Source organism: Fusarium sambucinum, chromosome II, assembly GCF_050947815.1.
Source record: "Fusarium sambucinum isolate potato_lamoka chromosome II, whole genome shotgun sequence".
Classification (NCBI taxonomy): Eukaryota; Fungi; Ascomycota; class Sordariomycetes; order Hypocreales; family Nectriaceae; genus Fusarium; species Fusarium sambucinum.
Window position 1 is genome coordinate 7,020,205 of NC_139293.1, and position 23,489 is coordinate 7,043,693.

The window sequence follows — 23,489 nt, forward strand, 5'->3', positions numbered from 1 at the left end:
TACATGAATACCATTGAACACAATCTGATTGAAGCGATTCCCGTGACGTCTGGTCTTGTATCGTAAGGCATTCTGTCGTTATCTAACAAGCTAAGTTGCTAGTTTCCTGAATAACGCCGTGAGGTATTTACCCAGCCACCGCATAACTGCACATCCCTTGTTCATCACGACAAGAATCAGATGCGTTGTCTGTTTGTTTGTTTGACCATTTTGCATTTCAACTATCAATGCACCCTATTGGCATTCCATGCACCCGAGATTGTAGAAGAACCGGCCGGACAAAGACACAAGAACCACGGACTCCACTCTCCCATTTTCATCCTCGCTCAAGTTCCATTCCTAATTTAACGGGTCTTGGCCTGGACCTTGGGAGCAGAGCCCTTGGCACCCTGCTTGCTGACCTGTCGGACAGCCTGGCCCTTGGAGGCCTGGGCAGCGAGCTTAGCCTTCTCGGACTTCTTGGTAGCAGCCTCGGCCTGCTTCTTCTCCTTGCTCTCCTTGATGGCCTGGGCGCGGGCAGCGGAACGGGCCTCGGGTCGGATGTTGCGCTTCTCCTTGATCACGTCGAGAGAAGCACCAACGATACCACGCTGAGCCTTGACAGTGCGGCGGGTTCGCTTCTTGGCAACCTCCTGTAGAGTGTGTCAGTTCTGTCATATAGCAAAGGATGGGGGGAGAGCCAGCAGCAGTGAGGGGATCTGTGTTAAGTGCTGCCGGCTTTCAATTGTTGCATACCTCAGAGATACCCTTGCGGTGCTGTCGGCGGTAGAGGACGGTCCATGCGATACGGCGGGGGTTCTTCCTTTGGAGGAAGAGAGACTCCGACTTGCCGTTCTGGAATCGGAAGATCTTGCTGTCGCCACGGACGTAGAGCTTACCCTGTAAAGCGATATCCGTTAGCCTTTGATGTCCTCATCTTGTTCAGCACCAAGTGTGCCTCGTCCATGCGATCCATCATCGTCATCATCCACCTCCAGCGACTTGGAACTTCGCATTTCGATAATCGACCGGATCGCATCAACGGGGTAAATGGCAGAAGGAGCGTACCTTGCCAGGGTAGATTCTCGCGCCGGAGAAGGTGTCCTCGTAGGTTCGCATCTTGTCGCTAGGTTGTGCGTTAAAGGCGACAAGGTGTTGTGTAGTTGACCGTGGATTGGCGATTGCAAATGGAAGTTGAGGGGGGTCGATTGTCTACGGGCAGTCAATTTCGCTCGGATTGTGTGCTAAATGACTAAGCGACCTAGGGCAGGCGAATCACTAGATGATTTGGCGAAGGCCATCACGTGCAGCTGCGCATCCACAGCGGGCTTCAGGGCACTTCATCCACTGAAACCGGAGAATCGTCGGTGCAACATCCTGGGAAGAGGCTCAGCTTCACTACCACTCGTTTGCTAATTCATCTTAGGTATTCAGGGACCAACCTGGGTCTTGAGTAATCTGGACATGGATGCTTAGATGACCTCACAGGCTGATTTGATTGCGCAAGCAGTATTGCAGCAATTCCACAAGTTACCTGCAAAACGGAAACCTGCCGTTCGTGATAATGGTTTACATGAATGGGTTCCTCTGAGTGGCATCGTTGCTGAACAGAACGGTGTCTTGACCTGTCTTGCTCTGGCGTAAGATATATCAGGCTCTCTTTGCTTGCTTCGATTCTAAGTTTGATTACGTAGAACTGGCATGAAATGCCTTCCGGTGTCGAAAATAGCACAGTCGAACGGTGTTGGCATCCATGACTGGCATGCCGAGATCCTGGCCATCAGGACTTTTAATCGCTTTCTGCTTGACGAATGTCAAAGTCTACTGGAAAATGAAGACAAATTGAGCATTTTACAGAGAAAAAAGCACATATCCAACAGGGATGGAATGTGTCTACAGTCTTTCCAGGTTAAAGACGATGTAAGACTACATATGTACTGCTCAGAAGCGCCATGTATGACATTCCCAGATCGCCGTTAATATTATCCCTGACTCAAATAGGTGGCGATGCCAGCATGGAGCTCACAATGGCCGCTCAAGAAGATGCTTCAGCATGGGAGGCCCCAACACCCACAACCAGGACTCCTGATCCAAATGCCGACACCTCTCTGTTAGGGCGAGCCTGCTTTTCTCGAACTGGTATTGTTAGGCGAAAGCCTGCTCGAGGAGATGCACCGCCAACGCTCTCCAAGTCCTGCTCCGACAAACTAGCACTTAAGCAGTGCACTTCGCTCCTTTCAGCTCTATCATCACTTTTTATTGACACAACCAACGCATACATTCATAGCATCGTATTGCCAGAATCCCAACATTCTGAAGTCGCTTGTAGACGGGCTTTCTCAGAAGAAGGTAGATTGAAACCTTTGGCTGGTAAGATGTGGTTGGGAGGATATTCTTTCAAGCAATTCTCAACCTTGACAACTGGTCTGGAGTTTGAATTCTCAAAAATAGCCGTGAAAGCTCGGGCTGATAAGATATCGGCAAGCAATCTTGCAGCAACGTGGTCATCTTCAGGCTTTGAAGAGAACATAATCGGGGGAGTCATTCAAGGTCGGAAAGCTTTCAACACAAATGCAGCAAGCCGCATGTCAAGACAACGCATGTGGGAGGCAGCCAGGAACCTTGCCGATAGACTCGGTGCCGGGTGCTCTGTCACAGCACTAAATCTCAAGTCTTGTACTTATCGGGATGTAAAGCAAGGCCAGCTAACAGCTCATAGAAGAAGAGTTAAGGAAGAGGCTCGCGAGACGGCACTTGTAGGGTGGATTAGGAATGACGGGGGATCAGATTTCCAACTAGAAAAGCGTAGCAATCATTGACATCATTAGAGATTGGTATTTCTCCCGATGTAAGTCGTATTTTTTGTTTGTTTGTACAGATCAATCAACCTCAGCCAGCATAAATCGCCATTCCACCGCGACCGTTCCCAAGCTGTGACCTTTTGCATACCCGTACCTACTCCTCAGCTACTCGAAATAGAGAGCCGGGGAGTGATTGTTACGACTATCCACCCATAAGGGGGAAAACATAAAACCCGCCTCGCAGGAGAAACTAGCCAGCCTCTTGGCCGGACATGCCTACGATCTCACTGCCCCATCGCCCTCGAGTTTTTGTGGAGGAAATTTACTCGACCTTGGGCTCGCCCTCGAAGTTCTCACCCTCGACAAGGTCGGGGATCTCGTCGTCGTCCTCACCCTTCTCCTTCTGGAGGTTCTGGTAGCTCTCAGCGAGCTTGCGGAGAGAAGCAAGGGAGTCGGGGCCGAGCTGGTTAAGGATGCCGGGGACAAGCTCAGTGAGCTCCTTGTCCTCACCGTTACCGTAGATGGCGAAGGTGTTGGAGGGGACAGCGGCGTGGACTGTCAGGATGGAAGGGCACATGTCAGTATACACCAAAGCCCCGCGCACAACAACAAAGTGGGATGACTAACCCTTGGGGGCAGCAAAGTGGATGACGTTTCCGTCCTGCTTGAACATGTTGACCTCCTCGATGGCCTGGATGGGCTGGGTGTTCAGCTTCTTAAGGGCGAGCTGAAGCTTCTTGTCGTCGGCACCGGAGCGGGCAGGTGCGCGCTTGACCTTTCGTCGGGGGGTACCCTTTCCACTAAGTCGTTCCGTTAGCTGCGATGTTCGGCTGCGACGGCGTATAAGCCTCGTTATGCGCAAACATACCCTGTATTATATATCAGCCTTTTGCTCTCACCTCAGAGATATTTTCAAAATTGCGCAAAAAATCACGTACCAGTTCGGGCACCGAGGCCGAGCTTCTTGAGGCGTTCTTGGACGTCGGACATGATGGGCGAAATTCGATTGCGGGGGATCGGGGGACTCGATCGAAACTGGAACAAAACTCGTCAGTCGGGCTCGAATTCGAACGGTATAAATCGATTATTCGGAGAGGAATTGATCGTGAATTCGTACACGCGCGGGTCGGGCAACGTACCAGTAGTTAGGCTTGGTTAATTAGCTGTTTGTCGCCGTCGGCTTCGAATCAGTGGTGATAAGTCAAAGTAGATTTTGTGCGTGCCAAGAGTTTTCGCCTGTGGAACTACCATTTCGCCGAGGAAGGAGGGGCTCTGGGCGCTCCGCCCTTAGGCTCGGTAGGGGTGCTTTGCTTAAAACCATCAGCTAAAAGTAAGTCGTGACATTACAGGCTCAGTCAGCTCGGGGGGTAACTCGAGCTTCAGTTCTTTTGCTTGAGTGGTTAACAACTGAATAAAAGCAGTAAAATCATGCTAGAACAATTTATGAGTATAATTGATATTGATAAAAGGTTTAGATGCATTCTTAAGATTCGACTTTTTTATTCACACTGCAATGGGCATCGTTGTAATAGAATCTGTCATATCTGATTTGATAAAAGACATTATTAGGATTGAATCGAAGACAAAGAATGAAAGCATTTCTGTTTCAACGAATTACCAGGCAATATACCAACTCCAAGTGATTTCTTAACCCTCCAACTGGCTTCCCAAGTTACCCAGCTGTTGTACATGAGTCGTCCCTTGATCATTCTTCATAGTCTTACAAGTAAAGATGGTGTTTAATATACACGGCCGTTGACGAAATTATTTCGCATCTAGGCCAGCCTCTCTTCTCATCTCTTCTCGTCGGGTCTCGGTCTCGACTTTCGACGCCTTTGCAACAGCGGCGGTGTTCTTTCGCTTTCGCTCCTCTTCCTCCTTCACAACGATCCAGACTGCCAACTGATTAGTGATTGAGGTCGAAGTAACAAGACAAACGTACTAGGCTTGTCAGACTTTGAATACTCCTTCAATCGGGTCACAAAGTCATCGAAATCTTGTTGTCGCTCTTCGCGGTTCTCTAGGCTCTTCTTGCGTAGTTCGGGGTTATATCTCGATCGAAGTTCTTCCTCGGTAGGTGTCAACCACATGGTGAAGGCTGGGCCGCCAACAGCGACGACAGCACCACTGCATCAATGTATTAGCATATGGTTTCGCGGGTATGCTATGATCATGAATCCGTACCCCATAACGACCTTGGTCCAAAACCACCACCTTGAAGACGGCTGCTTAGCTGCCATTGCAATGGTAGGATGCAGTAAATTTCGGAAAGATTCAATTCGCACAGAGTAGTCCGTGAATACGGTCGGATTAGACTGGGCGCTGGTTGTTCCAATGATGATTTTCACGATTCTGCATCCGTCATTGATTTGGCAGTATTCCCTCATTGGTGGGCGGTTTGATTGGGAAAGCGGTCACGGAACCAATCTTCACCCGGGCCCGACCACCCTCGACATACCAAGCTAACTATGCCGTAATTGAAGAGTATCTATTTCAGGTTGCGATATCAATGGATATCTTGGCCGCAGTCCTTTGCATAGTAATGTATTCTCTATGAAATATGGGAATGGCTGCCAATGTGCAAACGAACCTATAGAGTCGTCGACTGTTTTATGCAGGTTCTTCAGTCCTCCATTAATAATCTCTGGAGGTTCAGCTTTGGGGGTACGAATAGTAGGTAGCATCGATTGGACAAGCCCTTTACGAGGCTCATACCATGTCTCAGCTTTCCGCAACTCGAATTTACATTCTCGTACCGAACGAGTCGCTGGGAGGTGGCGAAGAGCCCCCTTCCCGAATAAGACGCTCCTGAGCTTCTTACTGGCTAGTAGACAATTTCAGCTTGGATGCTCACTTGACAAATCGTGTCGCAGGAAACTAGAGCGAGTGGACAAGTCTCCGGCTTTGTCGGTTATACACACCCTCCTAAACACTCGCCCAACCTTTACCATAGCATCAAGCTTATGAGTTCGCAGCTTCAGCCAAGAGTGCACCAGAAGATCTCTCCTGACGTCAATACACCCAGAGTGCCAAGCGCGAATATATACCAGGTTCTGTCTATAAGACTACGCACAGGTACGGGGGGAAAAGGCTTCTAGCAGCCTACAGTAGTATCTAGCGCCGATTAGCCGCCATAGGGCTCCTCTAAGTCTCCGGAGACGCTACCTATGAATCGTTCGTTGACAGGAAACCATGTGTCTTGGTCAGACCCACAGATGATGATATGCGAGGAACCGTGCTTAGGGCTACCAGGGGTCTGTCAAGAAAATAGACACGGCTTTCAAAGGATCATTCGTTTTATTGATTTGTTTCGACTTTGACCAGCCCTCTCGGTAAAAGGGTCTTCAGCAATTCTTATTCGCATGGAGTCGATGGTATTACTAGTTTTCATAACACCATTAGGTCCCTGAGTTATAATGACCAGCATTGTGATACAGAACAAAGCTTTGTCTCAGCCAGGCATTGACACGTCGAATCCTAGGTAGGTACTGTGCAGAGTACAGCGCGGCAATGGTAAGAGGGCGTGGTAGAACCGGTCAACGTCGCCGTTGAACAGTTAGGGGCTGGTTCACGCCACAAATAGTTATGTATGCGCCGGCAGCGGCGAAGCGCCCAATCTCTCGTCCTGTTGGAATGGGGAAAACCTTCACAGCCCGTTTAATCCGTTCATAATTGTGGAAAACCGAAGTACTACCTACTAACCTAGGTATACAGTATGTGCCTACCTACCTAGGTACCTATATGAGGCCATGCTTTACCCATGCGTTCTCTCATCGGCATGTCCTTGATGCCGGGTCGCTTAATTATCTTGCGACAGGCCTAACGCTACTTCAGTACACCTGACACATAAAACAAGTAAGGCCCCGGGGGTAGGCATTAATAAAAGATGCGATGCCCCTGGAGCCTTTCATCGCGCAGTCTCAAAACTTCTTCCGACCTGGCTAACAGGGGTTAAACGTCAAGTAAGGTACCACCCGCATGCAGGACAGTATCCACTCAAGGTAACCTGAAAAACGGGCATAAACGACCCGAAAAGCCACTGTAGATTTAGCGCCCTCACTCCACATGCTCGGGCTAGGTCCCATTGAAGAAGTTGGACGGATTCTACTGGGCTGCAGCTAATGGACCTGACTTATGGCAACAAACCCGGGGCAGGTCACGTTGGAGGTTGGAGGCAACCTGACGGGCCTCTTATCCATGAGCTTTGCCGTTTCGGATGACCAAACATAAAGGGATTCCCCCATCCTCTTTTAATTTGCATCGCTCGAAAAGCGTTTCTACCTGTCCATCAGACATATTGATTCTGGCTGAGGCTATCCTTATTCCTCAGAGCATTCGCTCATCACTATCACCCTCTTTGGTTTCTGATCAGCGAACAATTGGTGCTTTTCTCGCATTTTCTTAATAGCTGTCGACAGACTCAAGAGTATTCCTATCTTTTTGTATTCTTTTCACCACCTCTTGTGGTGAGATAACCATCGACTCTCTTACACTAGTTCCGCGATCCAGACTGCTGATCACGCCTACTGGGAACCCAGTTGCCGTAGCTGCGGCACGCCATGCGACATTGATTGAACCCGATTTTGCGCCAACCGACCTATGAACTAGCATTTTCTTCTTCATAGCCGATAAACATAACCGACGCGGCGAAACTGAAGCTCCTCTATTCTTTAGCCATCGAACCGTGACCATGGCATCTCTGTACGAAGGTGGTTATGGCGGCCAACAGCAACAAGGGCCGCCCAGACCTGCCCCGCGACAACATGGTGGTGCGCCGCCGCAGCAATACGGAACACAACCACACTACGATCGGCATCAAAGAGGTCATGGCTATGATGAATATGACGGAGGTTCTAATCAGGGATATGGAGGGCAATATCAAGACCAGAACTACGGCAGAGGGCTACCTCCCCACGACCTGTACGGACGTAGCGGACGCCCAATGCCTGGTCCTCGCGGAGGGCCAATTCCTCGTTCACAAACGGCTGATCCTCATCGTGGCCCACAGCGCCCTCCTCCTCCTCGAGGAGGTCCAGGTCTGGGCATGTCAAATAGACATCCTACGCAGAATGGTATGCGTCCAGGACCGCATGCTGCGAATTCAGATCCTGCAGGTGAGTCCCCTTCATATCACAACTTGCTACTTGACTCACCAAAGAGAAAAAAGCCCGCCGAAATCAGATGAATACTCCTCCCATGAGTCCTCGGGACGGCCAATTTGGGCAACAGTATCCGCCGCAAGACAGACAAAGGCCGGACATGGGCTATGAACAACAAATGGTCGATCAAATGTCGAAAATGGACATGAATCAGAGGCAAATGATGCCAACAAGTGGACGCGCAAGTTCAGACACCCATCACAGCCAAGGCGAGTACGGACGACATCCAGCAAATGGGGGTCGTGGGCCTCCTCCCAGAGGACATCCTCAAGGGCCTCCCCCAAGACAAAATACAGGCTATGGGCCTCAAGGTGGTTATGGTGATTATGATAATGGGTATTATGGTTCGCAAGAACCTCCCGTGGGTGGGTTTGGACCCCCAGCGCGAAGCCGAACCATGCCAGTGGACGACATGAGGCAGACGTCGAATATGCCACCCCCTCAACGGATGGAGTCAATGCAATACAGCACCCCTGCCGGTCGAGGGATACCTCAACGGCCTTCGACTGCTGGCGGTCACAGGGCGCCCCCTCAGCGATCATATACGGCCGGCCCTCAGGGAGGCCAGGCTGCTCCATATAGCGGTGGCTATAACGACGAAAGCGCATACCAAACTCCACCGAGGGCTTCATACGAAGAAGTATACGACGTCTACCTCGACCCCCAACGGAATAGCAACCCAGACTACGGGCAGAACCCTCAGCAGAATCGAACCAGCCTTCCTGACTTCGATGCGGCATCTGGCCCAGGGCAACGCAATTCTTTCGAACAGTCGATGCGTCCTACCAATGAACAGCCTCAGCGTGTAGCCCATCAAACCGCAGTACTTAACCATGCAAAATCTCAGCCAATGCTCCGTCAACCTCAAACAGCCATCTTTGAAATGGCTGGGGATGTACCAGACGTCCCTGCAGTCCCTCCTATACCACCTATGAGCAAGTACCAGGCAGGTTATGATCAAGATTACAGCCAGCTCCCACCCAGGGGACCGAGCGCGCCAGCAGCGTTGAACGGTGCTAGAGAACCAGTGACCATGGACGGCCTCCCTACACATCCTACGCCCATCCGCCCGGGCTTGATGCAAGACACTATGGTTCATATGGGTAGCAAGCCAGCACCAGTCCGGAACTATGGGGCTTCTACACCAGCACCTCGACCACAGCCCCAGCTTCAAACACAGCGACAGCCCCAGTATCAGCAGCAGCAATCACCGCCTCGTAACAATGGTTCGCAGCCACCCATTAGAGAAGAAGGTCCCGTCACAACTCAAGAACTAGAGCATCTCCGAATGCTTATTAAAAGCAACGCGAACGACCAGGACTCGGCCTTGAGGCTAGCTAAGAAGCTGGTTGAAGCTGCCGATGTGCTGGCACCTAAGATGCCAGACCCTAGGCAACGTTCTAGGGCCCGTGAACGTTACCTGATCGATTGTCACAAAATTCTCAAGAAGCTTGCAAACGCCCAGAACCCAGATGCTATGTTCTTGCTAGCCGATTGCCTTGGAAGAGGTCTTTTCGGTGAGGCTGATTACAAGGAGGCTTTCACCCAGTACCAGTCTGCCGCCAAACTTGGACATGCTGCAGCAGCTTACAGAACTGCAGTATGTTGTGAAATCGGTCACGAAGATGGTGGTGGCACGCGGAAGGATCCAATGAAGGCGATTCAATGGTATAAGCGAGCTGCAACTCTGGGTGATCCTCCAGCGATGTACAAGGTCGGAATGATATTGTTAAAGGGGCTTCTTGGCCAACCTAGAAACCCGAGAGAAGCCGTGGGCTGGTTGAAGCGAGCAGCAGAACGAGCCGACAAGGATAACCCCCATGCTCTACACGAGTTGGGGTTGCTGTACGAGTCAGCACAGCCAAACGATGTTATCATTCGAGACGAGGCATACGCCTATAGCTTGTTCCTTCAATCGGCCAATTTGGGGTACAAATTTTCGCAGTACCGACTTGGCTGTGCCTTTGAGTATGGATTGTTGGGTTGCCCAATTGATCCTCGACAGTCCATTCAGTGGTACTCGAAAGCGGCAACACAGGAGGAGCACCAAGCAGAGCTCGCTCTGAGCGGCTGGTACTTAACAGGCAGTGAAGGTGTGATGGGACAGAGTGACACAGAAGCATACCTATGGGCCCGAAAAGCTGCCATTGCAGGTCTGGCCAAGGCGGAGTATGCTATGGGATACTTCACAGAGGTAGGCATTGGTGCCGCGCCCAATCTTGAGGACGCAAAGCGTTGGTATTGGCGAGCAGCCGGTGAGTGCAATGTAATCACGTTGACAAAAAATATATATAACTAACAATCGTTTGTAGCCCAAGACTTCCCTAAAGCTCGCGAGCGACTAGAGGATTTGAAACGGGGCGCAGGCAAGAATGGCGCACGCCAGCGTGAGCGTATCTCTCGAAGCAAGATGGATCAGAAGCAGGAGGGCGACTGTGTCCTCATGTAAGCCAGCATCATCTCTTCGACTTCTAACGATAAACTACGGGTGACCTTTACGCAACCGTCGTGACACAAGTGTGTATAGAAGTTATATGAACTATGAGGCAGCTAGGATATGAACCGTGTTTTGTAAGCACAGGGAAAGGAGAACAAATCCTGGCATGTATATAAAAGAGAAAAGAAAGGGGCGTTGAGTCTTGTATCTTTAAATGGCACGGGTAGGTCTTGCATATGGCGCATATATACCATTACAGCAGAGCAATTTCACAATATGACAAAAGACTCACTAAGAATTGTTGATTCACAAGCTTTCCCTGATTTTCATAAAAATTTCTATCTTTTTATAAAGACGAAAACCAAAACCGTGGGTATCTGGAGCCAATTGGCCTTCCTACGGCCTAGTCATGTAGCATTGGAATAAACTTGGGCAATACGTATCTGCTAGAGAAGTGTTCCTTGAACCGAGCGACTCGGCTTCATCCTGGAGGGAAGTAGTATTTAGAAACCCGATGAATAGAGATACATGTACTCTCAATCCAATCTTGCAACAAAGGCATCAGAACTATGATAGAACATGTATAACGTTGTTTATTTGCCGGATCCAAGCCATGTAGGTGCATTCTTTACACGCGTTAGAGTAGGTCGGTATAACGCCATTTCGTTACGATGTCGCCTGACAGCACGCGACAAGCGTCGTGTGTCATCTACGAGGGCATGTGACGATATCTCGGATCGACCGGATATATCACAGGCTTCCAGCGTTGGCACGTTACCATAGAACGGGTAAGCTAAGACATAGTTTAAATAAATTCCCGATGAACAAATTCGATGGACAAGGATACCTCTAGATATGTTTCAAAAGTTTGGCGGTGATGGTTTGGTGTGCCAAATAATAGTTCGTGGCATGTGTTCACAGGTTGTACTCTCTTGTGGATAGATATAGGAACGAACATTTCAGTGTTATTCTGTACGCTATCATTCTACCAAATGCTACTATGCAAGTCATGCCGTACTGTAGCACTTGCGTGCTGCCCCGTGGGATGCAAGTAATAAAGAAACTCAAAACTCCTGTTTGTCGTGCCAATGAGTGCGAGAACAAAACACCTTATCAGAATGCATATGATGCGTCGAAACAAGACAATAAAAGCGTGCTACAATCAGAACTTCTCCATCAAGTTGGCCCGGACCGTCCACATGCGAGCCCTCTTGCCATAAATGTACATGGGAATCGTGCAAAGCATCAAGGCTAGCTGGATTATACCAATCCAGATATAGACCATCTTTGGACCATCTCCGTGGAGCCAATGGGTAACAAAGAGACTGAAGACAAGACCGTGTAGGATATTCTTGGAGAAGTTGAGAGTCACCAAAGCCTCTCCTGCGTACTGACGGTAACTGTCGACGCAGAACGTGATGGCTGTTGTCGAGCCAAGCGAACATCCAAACGAAACAACACCAAAGAAGAAGGTAGGGACCATCCAATGGTCTTTCTCCTCGGCCGACCACCCAAATCCCATAAGACCAATACAGGTAGTAATTAGGATAGGGATGGCCATGACAAGACGGAACTCGGGCTCGTAAAGTCCGCCATTACGACGAGACATCATCTTGACAATGATATCGCTGATCTTGCCTGCAACACCGGTTCCTAGGATGCCACCGATGAACGGCGAGATATACACCAGACCAGTCTGGAGAGCAGTGAAGTTATAAGACTCTCGGTCGCGGTAAATCATGGCAATCGACTCGGATATGACAATCAGCCAGCCGACAGAGCAAGCATACACGGCAGATGACCACAAAACGGCAGGATAGGCAAAGAGTACGAATGGGCGGACCATAACCTTGAACCAATTGTCGCCATTGAGTCTTCCATGCCAAGGCTTCAGAGTTTGAGTGAAAGACTTCGGGGGTTGTTGGCGGAGGTTATGCGTGTATGCCTGGACTTTCGGTGGACCCTCAACGTCCGAAGTGTTCAACTTTTCGTTCTCGAGGTTTGGGCCCAACCTGAATGAGTTGTTGATGGAGCCGCTTCCAGTTCCGGTATCAGCACCAGAAGGTAAAGTCGAGTCTTTATCCGAAAAATCCGCCAATCCCTTGGGCGAGCCAACGTCGACTTCGGGAGCTGCGGTCTCTTTGCCAGTAGCGTCAGGCCCGGCGAAGCCCACATGGAGGTTTCTAGCTCGGTGGTGGTGGGAGTGATGGGATGGAGCAGGCGACTGTCGTCCATCTTGGGCAGGAGGCACTTCAACTGAATGTTCTCCATGCTCGGGCTCCACTACCTTTTCTTCTGTGGGTTGTTGAACCTGGTGATGACGAGATGAGAGTCGGCGGAGGAAGCTCGGCCTCTTTGAAGGATGCTTGGGTCTTGCGTGAGGTGTTCGATCCCAAAATGTCTCGGGGACGAATAAGAAGAGGAGTACAGCGCCCAAACCAATGATCATAGCTAAGATCCAAAAGGTCCAGCGCCATCCGAGACTGCCAATAATGACTGCGCTAACAAGAGGGACCAAGTTCTTGCCACCAAGCAAAAGGAGGGTGTAGATACCAATACGGTATGCTCGCTCGTGGAGGAAAAAGATCTCGGCGATTGTAGCTGACGGGAGACATTCGACTGGGGCGACGGCGAAGCCTTGAAAGACTCTGGCGGCCAGTAGAGAGTTGAAGTTTGGAGACCATGCAGACCAGAGCGATGTGCCAATGAACATGACGGAGCTAGCCAAGTATACTGGGCGCTTACCATAAAGAATGGCAGTTGGCGAGAACACAACTGAACCAAGACCCATGCCCATCATGTAAAGTCCAGTGGTTAGAGCCACTCTCTCAACGTCGACGTTGTACTCTTCAGCGACATCCGTGAAGCCAGCGGCAATCAAGGGAGTGGTGCCACCACCAATCATGCAGTAAAAGCCAAGTGACAAAAGAGCAGCATCTCGTTTCCAGGATGGCCAATTCAAGGGGTCATTTCCTGATTCCTCGGGTTGAGGTTCCAGGATGATCGCACCGTCACTTGTCTTCTTCTTGCCTTCATTTGCACTGGCCGGGCGACTTGAACTTGCTGGCCGATGGCTTTCCGCCGTAACTGATGCTGCTGCCGCCGCCGCGGCTGCTGACGAGGCTGATGCTCTCCGCTCATCGACAAAAAAGCCAGTGGGAATAGAAGAATGGGAGTTTCTCGCATGAACGTTTCGCAGACCAAGCGGTTCATTGCGATGGGATGCAAGGAGAAGAACAGAGCCTGCGGCGCGTTAGCATTGTCGTGTTCACCAGATATTTGTACTTACCTGGAACCTCAATGGTCTCTTTATCGTTCAAGACTCCCATGCTCCATTTTGACGGCCCGTAAGCATCGTTCTGAGGGGGGGCGTCGGTAGAGCCGGCGCCAGGGCTGACGCCCAGAAAGCGCCGCCATCTGGGCACATTGGTGTTTTCTGACATGATGACAGTCTTTACAAGACAACAATTTGAAGACACAAAGAATTTTCTGATATTATGAATTTTCTCTGGGGCAAAGAGCGGGCTAGGCGCAATGCCTGTGGACCGAGTGAGACGACCTTGATAGATAGAAACTTGGTGTGGTCGATTTCAGGAGTTGAACGTATTTCGTCTATAGGTCTACCAAGCTGAATGAAGACTGGAAGAAATAGGATGAAGCATGAAGGATTTCTAGGTGGTTTCAGGGCATATGCATATAAAGATGAAGATGAAGGATTTATGGTAGGAATGATATGGAAAGGTTGGGAGGCAGGTCGTTAGTGTAGCGAAGTAATGGAAGGCATAAAGGTCCAATAAATTGTGGAGTGTCGTGAGAAGATCGCTGGTGTATGCTGGCTGTCGTCAAATCCTTCAGGAACCAAGACAATAAGAATCCTGCCAATATGATAGCTAGAAAACAAGGAAATCGAAGAGGAGAGGCCGCTCGAGTCTTAGTATACACATGGAGAGAGGGAGATGGTACAACAAAGGGAGGACACGATCATCTAGATATATGTGTATCACTAGTAGGTAGGCAGATACGGTACTTGAGATAGATGAACAAGGGTCCGTCCATATTCCTTGATAAGTAAGGGCACTGGACAGACCCAAGCAAAGCCAAGCACGAAAGGTTAATTTTCAACTGCTCGTTCAGCCTGCCATTCTAACACGAGTAAGGTTGACGTTGGATCACAGGGGCCCAACTCCACTCCCACGCATCCAATATGGTAGGATTCGAGGCCTGGTGACAATAACAATAGCGATAGTCACCAGCGGGAGCGGCGGCAGAGTTATTAAACACGATCGATTCCAGGTTAAACCAAGTTTCGTTTATTGTAGATGCTGCACGCGTGACCGACTTATGGCGTTTAAACGGTGTCCCGTGCGTCCTATTACTGGCTTATCTCACTGTGAACTGTCCCCAGTGGGTTCTGCAACCCCCGCCTATCGAAGGGTCCTGGAGCCACTGGACCAAGGGTCGCTGCGGGAGATACGGTATGCTGGAAGCATTATTACATCATTGCTGAGGCTGGGTAGCTAACCATGTCTCACCTCGAGAATCTGCTCGCATTCCATGGTTTCATCCCGTTCACCCATTATTGAGGCTCAATTGTTACTGCAGTGTCAGGCTGTTGTGTTTTGACACTTTCCTTCTTGTATCCTTGAAATCAACACCGACCGCACAAAAAAAAATGCATACATTTTCTCTACGCGCTGGATTACGCCCGCTATACTACAAAACGTCGTCTTTGCGGGCTGTCTCAATTCAACGAGCCTCAATCTCATCAAGCACACCGCGACAGGCCAAGAACCAAATATATGCCCCGTAAGTCGAATCGCGTCGCTTTGACAGATCACATGTCTCCGCACATGTTCCCTCCTTTGCAACCCTTATTTGCCGATCGCTGTCTGGGTCTTCGTACGCCGAGAAATAGCTTGTTTGTTGACCGCCAGCTAGTATCCGCAACAATGACTCTTTCTCAACCTACCTTTCACTTTCAACATCGTCCCGCACACCCCTGCTGACTTTCTGGTCCGCTTCGTGGTGCTCAACATGCAAAGCTGTCAGTCCCCTCCTTCACGACCTCGTCGAGTCTGGTATTGGCGAGGAGGAAGGTGGAGTATCTCTTACTACTGTCGAGTTTGACTCACCAGATATCATGTCGGGGGATCCCAACCTGGCCATGACTTACATGATTACCAGTATCCCCACGCTTCTGAGCTTTGACGGCGGGGAAGCTCAGACGGCTACCAAGCTTTCTGATGCCAGAAAGCTTGCTGATCGAGATTTCCTAAAGGAATGGATCAGAACCGAAGCCAGGAGACATGGAGGCCGTGGAGGCGGCGGCGGCGGCGGCGGCGGAGGATCATCGCTCTTTGGAGGTTTGTTCAGCAAGTCATGACAATTATAATCTAGTTATGTACAAATCACTATCTATAATATCACTTGGTACATATGAAAATTCCATATGAGTGTTGGTGAGAGGCTATGCTATAGCATCTATCTAATCATTGGGATAATATTCCAGCCCCAGCATATTCCTATTGAACGTCTCTCAGTTGGGAACACAATGGTAAGAAACCAACAGTAGTAGCTTTCCATCGTCTATCAGCAATATAGTAAGGCCTTTGTTCAGTGCATCAAATTATTCCATAGCCATCTTGTGATTTCTGGACAATCCATAATTTAGCCAAGGAGACTTAGTCCACACACATTGCGAGTCAAACCTCAGTACCGCACACTAACTATGAGAGATCAGAAAATATCAATTGGAGGAACATGACTATTCTCGTTTGAAAAACCCGGCGCTCTAGAAAAATATCGAGGAAGTACATTCGTAAATCTGATCAAGTTCGATAATTCGAGAAGTGTTCGACATCTACCTATGCCGGTTAGCAGTGTTGAGCTAGGTCATTTCTCCCAAAACTTACGCTCCACTATGACACTTCTCACACAGTACAACCGAACCTCAAAATCTTTAATATCAACCAAACAATCTTATTGATACAGCCCACAAAATGGCTTCCGTGTCACGGATACCTCATATCTTAGAGCCATATCTTGCTCTTCCCTCAGAAGGCTCACTCAGTCTTGTCACAAGCGTACTCGGCGCGAGTTCAAATTGGCTGCTTCTACGACATGTGTACTCATACCTGAGAGGAAGCACAGATGGCGACGAGAGCACCAAAGACACAGGTGTGGCGCTGGTCAGTTTTATGAGAGATGGCGCTTTCTGGAGAGAAGGTTCTACGAAGCTGGTGAGGTCCCTTGTCTTTACAGCGATTCTTCTCCATAGATACATGAGACTCATACTACTCCAGGGATTGGATCTCGATGCCCACAGCAGAACAGGACGCTTCACTTTCGTAGATGGACTCACAGGAATCTACGGTGACAGCAAGCCCCAAGTACCAGGTGCACGGAAAGAGAGAGTTCTTCGAGGTACTAATCTTGCAGATATCAAGAAGGAAATCGAAGGCGCTATTGGGGACTTGAAAGCCTCACGCAAAGTTCTCGTCATTGACCAACTCGATGCCTTGCTTGCTGTCACTGATGAGTCAACCACAAGCCTCACATTACAAAATCTCGTTCTCGGCCTCCGCAGCGTAAGTTTACACCAGCTCGTAAAGGTCGATGACAATATCTAACTCGAATCTCTCAGCTTGTTCACAGCACTCTTCTCACACTCTCTGCCGACACACCCCTGGTTGCTGCCCAAGCTACTACCCTCGAACGAGAGCACGCCAGCCTTGTGCTCTCGGCAGCTCATACGTCTGACGTTGTTTTGGCTCTGCGCATGTTGGACACAGGAACAGCAAGGGATGTCAGTGGTGTCGTCCGCATTACAGGACCTGATATCGAAGGAATGGGAGGTGCTGCCGAATATCTTTACCATGTTGTTGCGGACGGTGGTGTTAAAGTCTTCGAGAGGGGGACATGAAAATCTAGATACGAGAAAACACGAATACTACGAATGACACAACGATCGTGAAAATGCTGTAAAAATCAAGCTTAATCACCGCAAATGATAGCTTACCGCCGAATAGAGTTTGGGTTATAGTTTCAAGGGTATCATGCACAAATGCGTCAATTGCCAGGGCAAGTGTTTTCTCACGTATGCCCTGTCCAAGAGCTATAGGCATGTTCATGCAGAATCAAGATGCCATTTCAGAACCTCGTAACCGAAACCCTATGGAATCTCAGAAGAGCAAAGGGGTTCTTTTTTTTACTTCCTTGCTCAAACATGTAAAACACCGTGCCCATGCTCCAAGCCGTCCCTTTAGAGGTCCTTCATCCACGAACCAACAAACACAACCGCCCCAGTCACCACCTTACTCCAGTTCCAACCAGATTCCCCTGCGGTCTCAGTTCATGTTATGAGAGAACCGTTATTGTTGATATGCGCGTGCTCGAGAGAATGGGTGTTTCGAACGTCCTAGTTGGAGAGGGATAGGGCCGGAGAGGTGATGGAGGGGATCAGAAGGGATGCAGTCCCCGTTTAGGCCTTCTCGGCAGTAGCGCCACGGGCGCCCTTGGGTGTGCCAGTCTGGAAACCGTTCTTGAATCGTCGGGACACATCCTTGAGGTAGCGAGTGCGGCCGGTACCGACGGTCTTTCTTCGCTTAGCCTTCTCGGACCAGTTGTCTGTAAAGCCAGGTCAGTACTGCAGTTCAACAGTATTGGGTGTTTGTTTCGATATCGAAATCGTCGACGAATATCTGTGAGATGTTCACGTACACTTGCGGATCTTGGCAGCAGGGTAACCGCAAGAAGAGCACTCATGCTTCTGGACGTGAAGAGAGCGGCGACCTAGAGATGTTCCATCAGTTTTCCGATCCATTTTTAATAATTTTCGAGCCCCTCCGCTCAGACATTCTTCAACGCTCGCAATCGTCCAATTTTCGATGTCGTCTTTCTTTGTCGGGTATTCCATTGCGCGTATCGAGGGATGCCTGAGGGGAGAGACCAGAGGGCATAAGAACTAACCGCATCGTCGGCACAGGGTGTGCGTCTTGTTGTGACGCTTACCGAAGCTGGAGGTACCCTTCGCTATTGAAACGCATTAGCAAAACTGCGGAATTGCTTTCGAGAGAATCATCTGCTGTCGTTTCGCGAGCAGCAGCTGACAGGCGGCGACGTACTCATCTTGGCTGTGGTGTTTGGGCGGTTAGTTGGATGGCGATCGAGAAATTCTCAATTTGGGAGACCTTTTTTTGGCGGAGTGCGAATTTACAACCCTAAGAATCGGAAGGTGTGGCAGTTTCAATCGTCATGTGATGGAAGGCACGTGACTGGGGCAAGAGCGACTGGTTGCACCTTCTTTTTAACAGTGGGACAGATATGGGTCATTTAAACAAATTGATCAACAAAGCTGTTCATTGGTCAATATTTAAGTATAGACAGTTTGTATGTAGGTAGGTATGAATTAAAGTGGAATGGATGATTGGACTACGTAGGTATTCTTGGATTGAATTGTTTCCTTATATCATTAGACTGAATCTTTCCTAACGTCAATCAACGTCAATAAACATCAACCGTTATTGAGGTATCTCGCACATGTAACCAAAAATCATCATGTAAATAGCACACAACCTAGACCATAACGCCGATAAACCATCAATCGCCAAATCTCGCTTTCCAAGCACATATAACACATATTCATAACCGTCACTCTTTATAAAGTCGGAAACCTCAGTTCCATGTTGAGGGCCCAATAATGGTTCCTTCAGGCACCGATTTTGAAATAGCATGCGTCTTCCAATCCATTGTCTCCATTGCACCATAATTTCCCCACCAGTTTGGAGGAGATGCACTCGTCAAGTACAGTGTGAAGAAGATTACCATAGTCGACATGATGAGACCACAGTCCAGAGCTGCCGATGTGACGTAGTTGTACTGCAGCCACCAACCAGTGTATCTCCTCTTGACAAAGCGGTTGAAGAAAGCACCGACAATACCCCAACAGAGATAAATGTAGACAGAGGCGGGAGGCAGCATACCAGCACCTCCATAAATCAGAGGGGTGCTGACATAGCGCCAGATCGAACGCGGCCACTTGCGAGCGAGAAGCCATGTAATGATGGGTGTGACAGCACCCACCAGCCAGAACCACTGGAGAGATGAGTAAATGGCACCGTGACTGAAGATACGGGCTGGGCCGATGGCTCCCCAAATAACAGAGGCTGTGTAAAAGACACGACCTCCTGGGCAGGTGTAGTTGTTGGGTTGGTCAATGGCACAAACGTCGGGGATATGACCAAGAGCCCAGTTCATCACACAAATCTGTACAATAGCCGACCAAATAGACGCGACGAGCTGCGAAGAAAACATAACACGAGGAGGGACCTTCATGTAATGACCGAGCTTGAGGTCCTGGGCAAAGTAGAGTGCCTGGCCCATACAGATGTAGCCGTAGTTCTTGAACATCATCATAGCCATGGGACGGCCAGGAACCATGTAACCAATGATAAACTCTGTCAAAACGTTGAGACCGAGCTGGATGTTGGTGATGGCCTGAACAACACCAATGGGGATGAGCCACAACACGGGGATGAGAAGGCAGATGAAGTAGGCCCAGACTGGAAAACCAGTCGGCCAGCCAGCAATGACACCAATCGAGATGGCTACCATGACGATGAACAGAGCTATTTACGATCAGTATCACTCATTAGTGATCGAATATTAAGGATTTAAACTTACCAGCATACCACCAATCCTCTGCATCTCGGTACTTCTTCATTAGGCGCATGTGGACATCGTCCTCCTGGTTACGGGCGAGCTTGAATTGTCTCCAGATTTCGTGTCCATGGTAGAGTACAACGTGCACGACGACAGCCGTCACAGCTGCGAAAGACAATCCATACGAAAGAGCGAATTGTGTCGGCAAAAAGAGCGGCGAGTACTCCTTGTACGCCGTCTCGTTGAAGTGGAAGTTGCTGTCAAGGATCCTCGAGACATTGTAGATGGCGCCTGTGTTATCGTAGGACTCGGATGACTGAACGGGGAAGTAATCCGCATACCATGTACCTGTAAAGTGAATTCCCATTGATATGCAAATGAAGAAAACGACAATACCCACGATGACGTTGGCAACGGCGTGGAATGGCGGGATCAAGGGGGACTGCAGGTAGCCGCTGTACACGGTCCAGTCGAAGGATGTAGGCATCAAGCCATAACCAGTCATGCCACCGAAGAGTTTGTTCACGGTAACGTTGTGAGGCGCAATCCAGCAAACCCAAGTGAAGTAAGACAGTCCCTTGAAGATCCAGCCGGGGAACCAGTACCAAACGAAGCCTCCACATCCCACAATCAGGAACCATCTATAACGGCCCATCTTCCAACCGTTGGTTTTGGTGGGGTCGGAACCAGAGTGGTCGTGAAGCGTGTAAAACAAGGCGCAGTTGACTAGATCAGTAGGCCAGATCATGGCAGCTGGCCACACTAAGAAACGACGGGCAAGGCCGGCCAGTCCATAACCAGTGCAAAGAGTAGTTATGCCGAACAGTATCTGGAACGCCCAGCCAAACTCCTGGCCATAGAAAATCTGCTGGGCAAGAAGTACATCGGTTGCGTAGAGGACGCCACCACCATAGGCAGCCTTAATACGGAATTAGTGAGTGCTGAGATATATCAAGAAGTTGTGCTTACATTTGACATGGCGACGATCACCACGTGCTCCTTGTAGTTGAATTTACCAGGCTTCAGATTGAATTTGAGGCCGAATAAGTTCCATTCGCGATCGGGCATGATCAAGTCCCAGCCCAGACCAAAAGGGTATGCGACAAGCTGGACAACATAGGTAGTGACTGTGACACTAGGGTTTCGCAGCGAGAAGAGCATGTTAACACCAGAGCCGATAGTGCACAGAACCAGGCCAATGACCCAAGCACGGATGGTGTTGGCGGGGACGTCAACATCGTAGTTTCGGACAACAGATCGGACTTCAGGATAGGGACTGTTGTCTTCCATGAGCGCGTGCTCAATCTCAATTCCCTTCTCAGCATTTCCAGTCGCGATAGCGGCGTCCACATCGGTGAGGTCGTCGATGGGCAAGTTGGGATCGAACTTGTGCGACTTTTCGAATTGCTGAAGGTTCTCGAGATAATCGCGACCGGAGGCGGAGACAGTCTCGAGGGGGCCGGGGATAGGAATAATATCCTCGGCCTCGTGACGCTTGCGAAAGAGAGAGGGCGCCATGGTGGTTAATGGATATCCTCTGCAGATAGCAACGGACAGACAGCAAACCGACGGCAGTGCGTGGGTTTAAACCCGCTATGACAGCGACAACAACAGCCTGGGCTTGATCTTTTGGTGTCGTGAGGTGATGTTGAAGCAGGCAAAAGAAGATGCCGACAGCGGCTGCTGCTTTGCGGGTGTGGTTATACAGACTGAGACTGACCGGGACTGGAACTGGGGGGGATTCTCAGCCCCAAGGGACAAGGAGGGTCACTCCCCGCGAAGAAAAGATTGGCACCTCATGTTGTGCTCTTGGGAACTCCCATCAGAACCCGGCACTAGACGACTTGGGCCGTAGTGTTGTTCTCAATACGTTGGCTATCACGGACAACGGCATGGTTTGATCTAGACCACCTTCTTAATTAGGGATAGAACAAGCTTAGACCATGTCAACTGCAGAGCTCTGATGGTCCTTCTGTGGCCTCTCAGTATGTCGAATTTTTTGGACCTTTTGTTGAAAACACAGCTGGAGTCTTGTTCAAGTATTATGTTTGGTCAATTCTTTGGGTCGGAAAATGGGAGATATTTCGAGCATCCAAACGCTTCAAATTGAAGATCAAGAAGCCATCCAACGCCTATCTCCTCTCAAGATAACGCATATTGACGAAAGTCCAGTATGCCCAGGCTACCAGTCCAGTCCAGTCCAGTCCAGTCATTTCCCCTCCAAGGTCACATCCAAACGTTGGCACGCCATTTGAGGGATCTTAATTCATCCAATAGACCCTGGCTTAGATGGGTGCTCAAACCTTCAGAGCACACGGCTTATCTCCAGCCCCTCTAGGATTAGCCTCGGCCCATAAGATAACCGTCAGGTCAGTGAAATTTTACTTACTGGTGTGTGTTAGTTTTAAAACACTCAACCCCAGCCTGGCACTTTTGTCTACATAAACGGCACGCCCGGCTATAAATCATGCTGAAAGAGAGAAGCAAAAATCATTTGCTGAGTGATTCTCGATCGATTCAGGGTCCAGTCAACTATCGGACTAACAACAGCGCTGAGAACTTGCCTCCTCACCATAGTGTCGGGTTTGAGTCCAATTCAGCACGCTTCTGGGAACACAGACTACCTAGGGGTGGCCGCCTACTAGTTAGAGGAGGTAGGCTGAATCTCGCTACCGTTCTTGGCTGATGTTTTGTCAAAGCTCGCACTGATAAAAATCATTATCTTGCCTATGTAGATAGAACAAGAAAGGGAACGAGAATGAGAATATCTTGGTTTGATCGTCCCACTTAATCAATATGGAAAACTCATCCAACTTGTTAGCAAAAGGTCCTTCGTCAAACAAGATGGTTCCATTTGTCTCCAGCCAATCTTCATCACGTGGCGAACTTTTGTTCAGCTCGGCTCACATTGTCACCAAAAGGTGTTGGAACCTTTGGCCAACCCACTCATAGCCATGAAATTTGCCAAAATGTCAAACACGATCTTTAATTGTCAACGGGCGATCGGCAAGTTTCGTAAGATATGTCCAGTTTACTACAGCCTCGGGCTTGTAATTGCAATACTACTACAGAGTATTGGACTACCTAAATACTGGTTCCTGGTCCTAACTGGATGACAGTGTAGTAGTTAGTTAGTGCGCCAGGTCATTCATGTAAGTGACTGACACTCAAAGACAACGACTCTTCAAAAACAGTGGCTGTTTCACCGGTACAACCTTTTACGTGTGGTTAGATGGGTGATCTACTACTTTAAGATAACTCTTCAAAGTATAGCTCTATTTATCACCATTGTCAATAATAATGTGAGTCCTCCTGGTCACAAATATGGATTTCTCTTGTGTCTTATGCCTGAGGGCCTCCAAGTCGGTAAGAATTGGCAACAACAAATACAGCCAAAGGTAACGTCGATGAGTCGTTGTGCCATGTTGCTATGAAGTCGTCTGTAGCCAAAGG

General features: G+C 49.3%; 10 protein-coding genes across 10 annotated transcripts; 4 read left to right on the forward strand and 6 right to left on the reverse strand.

The window, feature by feature from the left end:
- Positions 1–344: 344 nt before the first annotated feature.
- Positions 345–1,098, reverse strand: FSST1_009251 (60S ribosomal protein eL24; the record flags this gene model as incomplete). Its single annotated transcript, XM_083226210.1, has 3 exons — positions 345–632; positions 736–879; positions 1,048–1,098. The coding sequence occupies 3 exons, from the start codon at positions 1,096–1,098 to the stop codon at positions 345–347; spliced, it is 483 nt and encodes a 160-aa protein (XP_083085212.1).
- Positions 1,099–1,455: 357 nt separating this feature from the next.
- Positions 1,456–2,798, forward strand: FSST1_009252 (tRNA-specific adenosine deaminase; the record flags this gene model as incomplete). Its single annotated transcript, XM_083226211.1, has 3 exons — positions 1,456–1,619; positions 1,674–1,933; positions 1,981–2,798. 3 exons carry the CDS (start codon positions 1,456–1,458, stop codon positions 2,796–2,798), a joined length of 1,242 nt encoding a protein of 413 aa, XP_083085213.1.
- A 304-nt stretch (positions 2,799–3,102) lies between these two features.
- On the reverse strand, positions 3,103–3,770 carry FSST1_009253 (NAC domain-containing protein; the record flags this gene model as incomplete). Its single annotated transcript, XM_083226212.1, has 3 exons — positions 3,103–3,335; positions 3,408–3,649; positions 3,715–3,770. 3 exons carry the CDS (start codon positions 3,768–3,770, stop codon positions 3,103–3,105), a joined length of 531 nt encoding a protein of 176 aa, XP_083085214.1.
- Positions 3,771–4,544: 774 nt separating this feature from the next.
- Positions 4,545–5,020, reverse strand: FSST1_009254 (CBP4-domain-containing protein; the record flags this gene model as incomplete). The annotated part of the gene is made up of 3 exons (XM_083226213.1): positions 4,545–4,675; positions 4,723–4,907; positions 4,965–5,020. The coding sequence occupies 3 exons, from the start codon at positions 5,018–5,020 to the stop codon at positions 4,545–4,547; spliced, it is 372 nt and encodes a 123-aa protein (XP_083085215.1).
- A 2,450-nt stretch (positions 5,021–7,470) lies between these two features.
- FSST1_009255 (tetratricopeptide repeat protein) lies at positions 7,471–10,388 on the forward strand (the record flags this gene model as incomplete). Its single annotated transcript, XM_083226214.1, has 3 exons — positions 7,471–7,894; positions 7,948–10,194; positions 10,252–10,388. 3 exons carry the CDS (start codon positions 7,471–7,473, stop codon positions 10,386–10,388), a joined length of 2,808 nt encoding a protein of 935 aa, XP_083085216.1.
- Positions 10,389–11,538: 1,150 nt separating this feature from the next.
- FSST1_009256 (major facilitator superfamily domain-containing protein) lies at positions 11,539–13,819 on the reverse strand (the record flags this gene model as incomplete). Its single annotated transcript, XM_083226215.1, has 2 exons — positions 11,539–13,619; positions 13,666–13,819. The coding sequence occupies 2 exons, from the start codon at positions 13,817–13,819 to the stop codon at positions 11,539–11,541; spliced, it is 2,235 nt and encodes a 744-aa protein (XP_083085217.1).
- Positions 13,820–15,048: 1,229 nt separating this feature from the next.
- On the forward strand, positions 15,049–15,759 carry FSST1_009257 (uncharacterized protein; the record flags this gene model as incomplete). The annotated part of the gene is made up of 2 exons (XM_083226216.1): positions 15,049–15,182; positions 15,315–15,759. The coding sequence occupies 2 exons, from the start codon at positions 15,049–15,051 to the stop codon at positions 15,757–15,759; spliced, it is 579 nt and encodes a 192-aa protein (XP_083085218.1).
- Positions 15,760–16,375: 616 nt separating this feature from the next.
- On the forward strand, positions 16,376–17,298 carry FSST1_009258 (uncharacterized protein; the record flags this gene model as incomplete). Its single annotated transcript, XM_083223888.1, has 2 exons — positions 16,376–16,963; positions 17,020–17,298. 2 exons carry the CDS (start codon positions 16,376–16,378, stop codon positions 17,296–17,298), a joined length of 867 nt encoding a protein of 288 aa, XP_083085219.1.
- Positions 17,299–17,856: 558 nt separating this feature from the next.
- Positions 17,857–18,503, reverse strand: FSST1_009259 (60S ribosomal protein eL37; the record flags this gene model as incomplete). The annotated part of the gene is made up of 4 exons (XM_083226218.1): positions 17,857–18,002; positions 18,096–18,167; positions 18,345–18,407; positions 18,500–18,503. The coding sequence occupies 4 exons, from the start codon at positions 18,501–18,503 to the stop codon at positions 17,857–17,859; spliced, it is 285 nt and encodes a 94-aa protein (XP_083085220.1).
- Positions 18,504–19,049: 546 nt separating this feature from the next.
- On the reverse strand, positions 19,050–21,554 carry FSST1_009260 (OPT oligopeptide transporter protein-domain-containing protein; the record flags this gene model as incomplete). The annotated part of the gene is made up of 3 exons (XM_083226219.1): positions 19,050–20,002; positions 20,058–20,955; positions 21,006–21,554. The coding sequence occupies 3 exons, from the start codon at positions 21,552–21,554 to the stop codon at positions 19,050–19,052; spliced, it is 2,400 nt and encodes a 799-aa protein (XP_083085221.1).
- Positions 21,555–23,489: the final 1,935 nt, after the last annotated feature.